The following is a 10,243-nucleotide window of genomic DNA, read 5'->3' as shown; positions in this document are numbered from 1 at the left end:
GTAGAAAACCTCATCTTTCTCTCACAGAGCCACTGATGGATATGAACTGTCGACCATGTAATTAAAAGTCCAGTGCTTATCCTATAACACCATCTGGGCCCCTTATTGACTTGTCTAGGGATTATAATTATAAATGGAATAATACTATACACCTTTTTTCTGACTTCTTTCATTTCGTATGATGTGTTTGAGGTTCATCCATGTTGTAACATATATCTGTTGTTTCTTCCTTTCTGTTTGAATGTTGTTGTTGTCAAGTGCCGTCGAGTCGGATCCGTCCCATAGTTTCCGAGGAGCGACTGGTGAGCTTGAACCACCGACCTTGCAGTTCAAACAGCTTTTCAGTCTGGCGCATTAACCCACAGTGCCACACCAGGACTCCGAATAGTAGTCCCTTTTTTGGTTTTGTTTCTGATCTGCTACATTTAAAAATCATTTATCAGTGAATGGTGATTTAGACTGCTTCCAGGTTTTGCATATAAAACTTTTAAAAACATTTGCATACAAAATAAGTCGTGATTCCTAGAGCAGCTGTTTTAAATCTCAACTGTATGTTATCATCACCTGAGGAGTTTGCAAGACCCAGACCAGAAGAATTAGAATACCTTGGATTGAGTACGAATGTACTTTTAAAAAGTTCCCCACGTCGTTATCATGTTCAGAAGGGTGGAAAAGCTCTAGGAATGTGTGTGTGTGTATGTGTGTGTGTTTTTGTATGTTGAGGGGTGATGGTGTGTGGTGATGTGGAGTGGGCCGGGAGAAAATCCAAATCAATCAGCAAAGTCTTCCCCAGAGTTGCAATAGAAAGGTGTTTTTGAAATAGTTTCAACATATTACTGCTTAGAAAAAGTTTCAGATGAGGGCACTCAAAGAAATCTTTCAAATACCAGATTAAAAGTATATATGACACACCATCCAAATTTGCATGTGGAAATAGAACAGAATGCGTGAGAAGAATTTGAATCTGAATCAGTTCCCATGATTATCGATCCATTCTTTTGGCCCAGTTCTGGGGCACAGGTAAAGGAAGCATCTTTCGACTAGGTAACACATTTGCCGCCTATCAAGATGTGCTTTCTTACTTGTATTGACTGTGATGCTAAGCTGAAGACTTCAAACTGAAGGAAAGGAGAAGCCAACATTCAAAGTTGGTTTTGAGAAGAGTAAAACTGGGGAAGAGAACTCAATTCTTCTTTACTTTAAGAAAAGCGTGGAAGAGGGAGTGAAAAGAATTTTTTAAAGATACACGTAAAGAACTCATGGGGACGAAAGTAAATTAAAGGCGCGTCTTTGAGGAAGGGAAAGTTTCTGGTGTCTTCCACCGCAGCCGCCCCTCCTTCCAGTGGTCTCCACTCTCCGCCCCTGGCCCTCCCCGGGGCTCCACGCTGGGCCACTGGACTAGGTGGGCGGGGTAGCCTGGCAGCCTCGGTTTCGCTGGCTCCAAACGCACTCCAAACGTAGGGGCATTCACTTCGGGCCGCGCCCTGGGCTTCTGCGCTTCTTCGCGTTTCCAGCTCCGGGACGCAGGCGTTCCCAATTTGCTCTGGGCAGAGTGGGAAACTTGGTCCGTGAGTGGGTGGGGGGCAGTGCGACCGCGGCCCGTCCCCCTGCCCCCCATCCCCACCCTCAGGCAGGGTTAACTCCGGACTGCAAGCCCAGGCCTGGCCTTCTATCTTTATCCCTCGACAGCAACTTCTCCGGAATGGAGCAGTCCCATTGTGGCAGCAGCGATCGTAGCACTAGCGGCCGACCCCAGCTGGCCCCGGGCCTGGTGGCAGCTGCCCCTCCGCCCCTGTCCCCGGCGTTGTCGGTGTCCCCGGGGATGGCTGTTCCTCCTGCTTTCCTCCGGCCGCCGAGCCTTTTCCTACGGGCAGCCGCCGCCGCCGCCGCCGCTGCGGCCTCGGGGAACGGAGCCTGTCCACCAGCGGCCGGGCTAGAGAGAGGGGTGGCGGCGGTGGGCTGCGGGTACCCGCGGACCCCCAAGTGCGCTCGCTGCCGTAACCACGGCGTGGTGTCGGCGCTCAAGGGCCACAAGCGCTTCTGTCGCTGGCGGGACTGCGCTTGTGCCAAGTGCACCTTGATCGCCGAGCGCCAGCGCGTCATGGCCGCCCAGGTGGCGCTGCGCAGGCAACAGGCACAGGAGGAGAGCGAGGCCCGTGGGCTGCAGAGGCTCCTGTACTCTGGACCCTCGGGGTCAGAGGGTCGGACATCCAGAAGCAGCTGCGGAACCGAGGATCCCCCTGCCGCCGGCGCCCCTGCGGCGGTGACTGCGCTGGGACTGGGGGCCATGAGGCAAACTCCCGCTTTTGAGGTTTTCCAGCCGGACTATCTGGAGGAAAAACAAGGTGAGCTGCTTTTTTTTTTGGCTCTTTGTACAAGGAAAGATTGCTCTGGAGAAAGAACTTTTTGAAACAAGCAGCTCTGTCTTAAGAGAGAGAGCTGGTTTTTTTGTTTGTTTTAAGTACTTATTGCGCTTTGGGGAGCTTCTAGCTGTAATCTTCACTTAGGAAGCGCTGGCTGTTTGGTTCCTGAGGTTAAGGTAATGAAAGAGAAGCCAGCCGGGATAAAAACTGATGAACAGCTCGAAGACTGGAGTAGTTGGGTAGACCTTTCTCTGTCCGAGTCGAACTTCCAGCGAGCCTTGAGCGAAAACCTCATTCAGTGGGAGGTACTGTGTTTTACGCTAGCTCTGTAGTCCGCTTCTAAAACCAGAAGTGATCAGTTGCTCCTGCCTGGGAGATTCACGGATATTTCTGTAACTTTCGAGCAAATCCTTGGGCCAGGTTAAGCCCCAAACCACTGCCAAGTCGATTCCAATTCATAGTGACGTCATACAGGGTTTCCAAGTCTGGAAATCTTTACCTAGCAGAAAGCCTTATCTTTCTCCGCAGAGCAGTTGGTGGGTTTGAGCCCCGGACTTTGCGGTTAGCAATCCAGGGCTTATCCTAGAAGAAGCAAAAAGAGCCCTGGTAATACAAAGTCTAAGCACTCAGTTAACAGAAAGGTGAGCCGTTTGAACCCACTCGGTGACTCCTGGAAGAAAGACTTGCCTTTTGTTCAGCTTAAAAACCTCTGGCTAGTCATTCTTTGTCAAATGGGGTTACTAAGTATAAAAAATGGACTCCCGGACACCTAGTGACACCACAAGGGAAGAGACTGAAAGATGAAGGCTTTTTGCGCCCTCTCATCTTAAATCTCTCCCTTACCAGCTGTTTATGTTTATGGTCCTCTTCTCAAAGCTCTAATATTTAAAGTTGTAAATGTTTCCATAGGGGGAAACCCACCAAACTTTAGATTCGCAATATTTGTAAAAGTATTGGTAAGAATTGCAAAGTCCAGTAATGGGGTTTTCTTGCCCGAGGAGGTTTGAGATTTAGGTTAAAAAAAAAAAAAAGTTTTTTTTGTTTTTTTTTTGTCAAGACAATTTAAAATTAACTTTTTTGGTTGATGTAAATTGCACTGAATTTTAACCAATTTTACAGTGCTTTCCACTGGGCTTACTAGCAGTGAAAGTGCCATATTACTGTATGTAAATATTAAGAACAGGTTGTGTCTTGGACTTGTCTAATAATGATACTAAAATCCACACCAACTGCCATTAAGTTCAGTCAGACTCACATCAAGCAGATAGGACAGAGCAGGACAACTTCTTAGGGTTTCAGAGACTTTAAATATTCACTGGGACAGACACCTTCAGAGGGGTTGGTGAATTTCATCCTGGGACTTGGTGCTTAGCAGCCCAGTGTCTATTATCCACCAGTTTTCTTAGGTACAGTCAGATATTAACTAGAAAATTTCCCTGAGAATAAAAATTGCAGATGTTAACAGATCCCAGGCTGTGTTTTTAACAAAGAATATCTGTATTTAAACGAACCATATACCATTTTGCGTTCACAAAGCCAATTTTTTGAACATGTTCTTGTTTACTTTAGTAGAATAAAAATAAGACTTTTAACATTTCTTATGAAAGATCAGAGGACTGAAGAGTAAACTGATTAAGTAAAACTGCTTTAAAAGAAAATCAAACTAAATTAACAGTGCTATTTGCATGTTCCAGAGAGACACATGTGAGGATTTGGGTGGGTGGGGTAACCAAAGCATTCAGTTTTATAAAATTTCTTATTTGCTTGAGATAACCTGCCCATAAAAGCAAGTCACTTTTTGAAAGGTTACCTCAATGTTGTTTTCTAAATTGACTGTCTCCTATTACACAATATCCATGAATTGATTTAATTTACTCATTGATTTAATTTCCTCATTCATTAGACAAAGACTAACTGAGTGACTCAAAAGTGAATACACAAAAGACCCTTATATTCAAAAGGAGGAAGATTGGATATATCAAAAAACTACAATACAAGGCATATGATGCAATGATAAAAGCAATGCAAGAAGTAAAGCTATAGCAGTTCAGAAGATAGAAAGATGAAGTAAACAGTATCACAATATTTTAAAAGCATCTTATTTTCAAAATAGTCATAATACAATCAGCATTTCATGAACACAATAGCTAGAAAATTATTTTTATGTATAAGTTGCTGCAGAGACGAAATTGTATTTTTGTGTTCAGGGATATATGTTTGATTACATATAAAATGGAATGGAGGGGATCATTGCCTGTCTAGTGTAATTTACAATGAAAATCCTTGTAATTTTTGAGTAACTGTTGCTTTAAATAAAACACTAATTCTTAAATAATAACCTGCCTAGTGGAGCTAGGCAGGCATTGGCCCCTCCATTCCATTTTACAGTCAGTCAAACAAACATGCTCCTGAACATGTCCTGTGCTTAATACAGAGTCCGGGTGTAGGATCAGCACTGGTCTGCTAGCCACAGGGTCAGTGGTTCAAACTCATCAGCCGTGACTCGGAAACCTTATACACAGTCACTATTAATCAAAACTGAATTGATGGTACTTACCAGCAACATAGTAGTGAAACTGGCACAGTGTTCCGTTCTGCTGTGCATAAGGTCGCTATGAGTCGGTACCGACTCGATGGCGCCTAACAACAACAATCAACAACATGCTTGGTACAATGATAACATGATCCTCAAAGTGTTATATCACACACAATTCCTTTACTTAAAAAAAAAAACAACAAAAAACTATAGTTAATTATTTAAAATTTAGGTCTTATTCATAAGAAAACTGGAGAAAACACTGTAAATTTCCATTTTAAGTCATAGCTTTAGGCAAATACATTTATTTATGTAATTAACTAATTTTCTTTTTTTAAATGTTGGTAAAAGTATACACAGCGAATTCCATGTCTCTAATTCAGTGACACTGATTGCATCCTTTAAGATGTGTCACTATTCTTGCAGTGGGTTCTTGGAAAGGCCACCAAAGGCACATGCAACAAAAGACAAAATAGATCAATGGAATCTCATAAAAATGAAAAACTCCTGATCATTGAAGGAATTCGAGACAGCCTACAGATTGGGAGAAAATTTGGGGAACTATGTACTAAACAGGATGTAATATCCAGAATTATTATAAAGTACTCCAACATCTTAACACTGTTCCACTGGCATTGAAATGCTGATGGCATAGCTTCCAGCCTCAAAGCAACAAATGAGTCAGCAAAATACAAGTCTGACAGACACCATGATAAAAAGAAAAACTATTGATGCTGTTCAGGATTCATTATAGTTGAATCAGCAATCAGCATTCATGAAAATATCCATGAAGAAGTCAAATGACATATTGCATTGGGGAAATCTATTGCCAAATACTCCCTTTAAAGTGATAAAAACCAAATAAGTCACTATGAGGACTTTAGTCCAATGGTATTTGCCCAGTGGTATTCCCAGTCATCTCATACTCCTGTGAGAGCTGGTGAGTGAGTAAAGACTGAAGAAGAGTTGATACCTTTGTGTGTAGTGTTGGTGAAGAATATTGCATGTGCCACAGACACCCAAAAGAATGGATGAATTTGCTTTGGAAGATGTACTGGAGGGAGCAGTCTCTGGAGAAGGACGCCAGACTTGATCAGCAAAAAAGAGGAAGCTGCTCAATAAGATGAATTGACACAGTGACTAACACTGAGCATCTGGATCAGTCTATGTTTTCTTCTGTTGTACATGTCATTGTTGTTAAGTGCCCTTGAGTTGCTTCCAACCCATAGCAACCCTTTATAGGGTTTCCAAGGAGTCGCTGGTGTGATGCTGTGGGCTAATGCTTCAGACTGCAAAGTCATTTGAACTGCAAGGTTTATGGTTCAAGCTCACTAGCTGCTCCTTGGAAACCCTATACTGGGTTGCTATGGGTCAGAATTGACTCGACGGCACTTAACAACAACAACAAGGAGCAGCTGGTGAGTTTGAACCACTGACCTTGCTTATCCTATAGTGCCACACCAGGTTCCTCTGTTGTACATGTTGTTGTTAACTGCTGTCGAGTCAGTTCCGAACCATAACGACCCTGTACAAGGTTTCCGAGGGTGGGTCGATGTCAGTTGGAACTTAATCTATGGCACCTAAGAACAACAATAACAATAACTTCCTTAATGACCCATTCAAAAAATGGGCAAAGGACCTGAATGGACGTTTTACCAAGAGGATATTCAAATGACCACCAACCATATGAAAAGATAGGCACTACACATTTTGTTGCACTTACAAGCTTTATAGAAAATGAACTTTTGGACAGAAACTGTAGGTAATTCTCTTGATAGTTTCCCCTTTCTCATGGAAATAGTTAATATCTGTCTATTAGATAAGAGGAAATTGAAACCAAAATAAAAGTTATTTAGCTACTGTGTACATTATTATTTTCCTGGCATTAGCCTGTCAGAAGAATATAAAATATACTTTTTCTTTCTTAATTTCATATGCTCAAAATGTTGAGTAAGAAACTTCAGATTTTTATAGAAAACTGTTTTCTAGACAATTTCCCATTACTGTTGGTGGAGTGTTAGTGGAGACCTGGTGTTGTACTGTAAGTTAATGCGCTGCACTGCAAAGTCAGTTTGAACCACAAGGTCAGTGGTTTAATCTCACTAGCTGCTCCATGGGAACCCTATACAGGTCACTAGGGGTTGGAAACACCTCGGCAGCACTTAATAACTATGACAACAAATTCGGGGAGTATTAGTGTAGTGCACTGGTTGTTTAATTGCAATGTAACTGGTTCAAACCCACCAGCCACTTCTTGGAAACGCTATACGGGATCAGGGATCATTATGAGTTGTAATTGACTCTACTGCACTAAACAACAACAACAGCAACAGTGGAGTTGTGTGATGGAAAGCAAATGACTAGCATGGTTTTTGTTTTTTTTTTGAATGTGAGAAATGATTTTATTAGGTAGATTTGTCCTGCTTTTCACAATGTCTATCTGAAGTATGTGATTGTGAATTTAAAGAGACAAAGAGCAGAATCTTGGGCATACTACTGTGGATCGTCTCTAAAATTGTAGGGATCTGCTGAGCAGTTACAGTCCTGGTGTGACACTTTAGGATAAGCATTGGATTGCTAACCATAAGGTCAGTGGTTCAAACCCATCAGCTGCTGCTCAGAAACCCTGCATAGAGTCACCATGAGTCGGAACCAACTCAATAGCACTTAATAACAACAACAATAGGCCTCATTTATGCCAGTAGGAAAATAGAAACAGTAATATGATTTGTTCTATTCACAGAGTTCATGAAGAGAACAAGGCAACCCAATACACAGAACACTCAACATTCTGGAACCATGAGCTGTCATTCTCATTTTATCATTAAACTGGTGCTATCCCCTCTGAGCAAGTCAATGAGGCCTTAGCGGACTCAACAGAAGCACATCTAACTAGCGACAATGATAAAGGAGGCAATTCCTTAACTGCAGCATTCTTTTAAATGGCTCTTGGTATATAATACTAATGAAAAGTAAGATCATTCCAAAGAACCTTGATTTCTTTTTGATCATTAATTTTTTTAAGTGTTGTGAATTGAATTATAGTTTACATGGGAGAACACTGGTTTTACACTCATTGTTTCATTGCAATGATTACCATCTCCTCTGTGCATCATCATTGAACTAGCATGTTAGTTGTACAAAATTTTGAAGATTCATACAGAGTCCAGGAATGTTGCTTCCTATTTTGGAAACAACAGGGCTCTAAAATATTTTTTTGCTCTTTTCTAGGAATTAGAAAAAATAGTACATATTTTAGCAAAGATTATGCAAAATACCAACTATGTATCATCTCACATAAAATGAAATAAATATGCAAGCTCTGGTCTGATTTGAGATTACTATTGCAGTAGTGGTTATTGACTTAAATTTGAAATGAAATGAGAGTAATTTTGTTATTTCTTCATGTGTCATTCAGGCAATTTAATTGGAACTTGAAATGTGAACTTAAGAAACCAATTGTTGAAGTATTAAAATTAGTGATTAAATATATTTATTTTTAAACTATGATTATTGTTTCTTTGGATTTCTTACCTAAACGTTGTTTATTTATTTAGTTTTTTTATTCCCTAGTATAATCTATCCCTCTGGTAGCATAGTGGTTACGAATTGGGCTGCTAACCTCAGGGTCAGCAGTTGCAAACTACCAGCTGTTCCTCAGGAGAAAGATGAGGCTTTCTGCTCCCATAAGGCTTTACAGCCTCGGAAACCCTGTACAGGGTCGCTATGAGTCGGAAGTAACTCCATGGCACACAGCCACCACCAACACATAGTGATTGTAACATAGAAAACTCTGTGCTTTGTCACTTGGGGTTGCTATAGTTGAAAATTGAAAGAGTGACACCTAACAGCAACAAAACTTGAGTAACGTTTTAGGAAAATCTCAAATTGCCAATATGGGGCAAACAGTGTGCCTTAGTGGTATTAGATTAGTAGGGATAACAATGTAGACTTTCATGATTCCTAAATATTTGCTGCATTTAAATGTATGATTTAAGATCCTGAAATGACATCAGGAAAAGCATCTTTCCATTTCCCCAACACCTGTATTTTAAATGGATGCTTTAAACTTGATTTATTCATCAAAATTTCTTGGAGTGGATAATTATTACTATGAGTAAATGAATTATTGTCCACCATTATTTTTTCAGCAGGTAGTACTGTTTCTGGAACATTTGTCCTATATTTTATTTTTAAACATTTTTTTCTCTTCTCCAGAACAAAAACCAAGTAAATGTGGGTCATACCAAAGTGGACAAGAAGAACCTATCTCCAAATCCCATCACTTTCCCCTGGAATCATCTCCCAAGTCTAATGGTGTCATTGGAAACCCAAACATCAGATCATCTAGTTCAGAAAACTCCAACAAGGATGATAACATCTTGTCTCCTCACCCTGGGGAACAGTCAGGAGGTGAAGAGAGTCCCAGATCTTTATCTTCCTCTGATCTAGAATCAGGAAATGAGAGTGAATGGGCCAAAGACATCATTGCTCCCAGATCTTGCCTTCCCACAATGTCTTCAAGATCAAGAGACCCTCTCGACATCCTTACCAAAATTTTCCCATCTTATAGACGCAGCCGATTAGAAGGTATTCTTCAGTTCTGCAAAGGGGATGTGGTCCAAGCCATTGAGCAGGTCTTAAATGGGCGAGAACACAAGTCAGACCCCAGGGAGCTAGCATGCGCAGGAGGATCTGGGCCTACAACCTTTCCGAGAGCTTCTAACTTTAGTCTAGCTGGAATTGGTTTTGGAACTCTAGGGAATAAATCAGCTTTCTCTCCTATTCAAACTACTTCTGCTTCATACGGAGGTGATTCAAGTCTCTACGGTCTAAGTCCTCGACTAGGCATCAGTCCATTACGACTGGTATATTCCCCTCCAGGAAGAGGGCTGTCTGGTTTTATGTCACCCCACGTAACATCTGGATTGGTGCCTGCATTACCTTTCCGGCCAGCTGTGGATTATTCTTTTTCAGGATTGATTAGGGATTCTTCATACTTTCCTAGCAAAGATTCCCTAGCTAGCAGTGGACTATATTCCAGACTGAATCAGAACAGTCGTTAATATAGCTGCTCAGTTTCCATTTCTGAAGCATTTTTAGCAGTATATGACACACACATGCACATCTACTAATGCTGTATAATATCTATGAGAATGGTTTATTAGAGCTTAAAGATGCTATTTTTTATAAGTAGTAGAATGGACTTTATATCTGAACAGATATCTTTAGCATGCATTAAGTGAAAGAAACTTTTCAACATTATTTGTGCCTTGAATGAAGCTATATCAGGAAATCTTTTTTACTTCAAACTAGCAAATTTTCTCTCTAAAACATCAGTTAA

The 10,243-nt window shown here is 41.2% G+C and overlaps 1 protein-coding gene across 1 annotated transcript; it reads left to right on the top strand.

Annotated features, from left to right (window-relative positions):
• Window positions 1–1,702: 1,702 nt before the first annotated feature.
• On the top strand, window positions 1,703–9,965 carry DMRTA1 (DMRT-like family A1). Its single transcript, XM_006864496.1, has 2 exons — window positions 1,703–2,345; window positions 9,118–9,965. The coding sequence occupies exons 1-2, from the start codon at window positions 1,703–1,705 to the stop codon at window positions 9,963–9,965; spliced, it is 1,491 nt and encodes a 496-aa protein (XP_006864558.1).
• The last annotated feature ends 278 nt before the right edge of the window (window positions 9,966–10,243 follow it).

The sequence above is a fragment of the Chrysochloris asiatica genome, unplaced genomic scaffold (assembly GCF_000296735.1).
Source record: "Chrysochloris asiatica unplaced genomic scaffold, ChrAsi1.0 scaffold00065, whole genome shotgun sequence".
Taxonomy (NCBI): domain Eukaryota; kingdom Metazoa; phylum Chordata; class Mammalia; order Afrosoricida; family Chrysochloridae; genus Chrysochloris; species Chrysochloris asiatica.
This window is presented reverse-complemented; position numbering and strand designations above follow the sequence as displayed.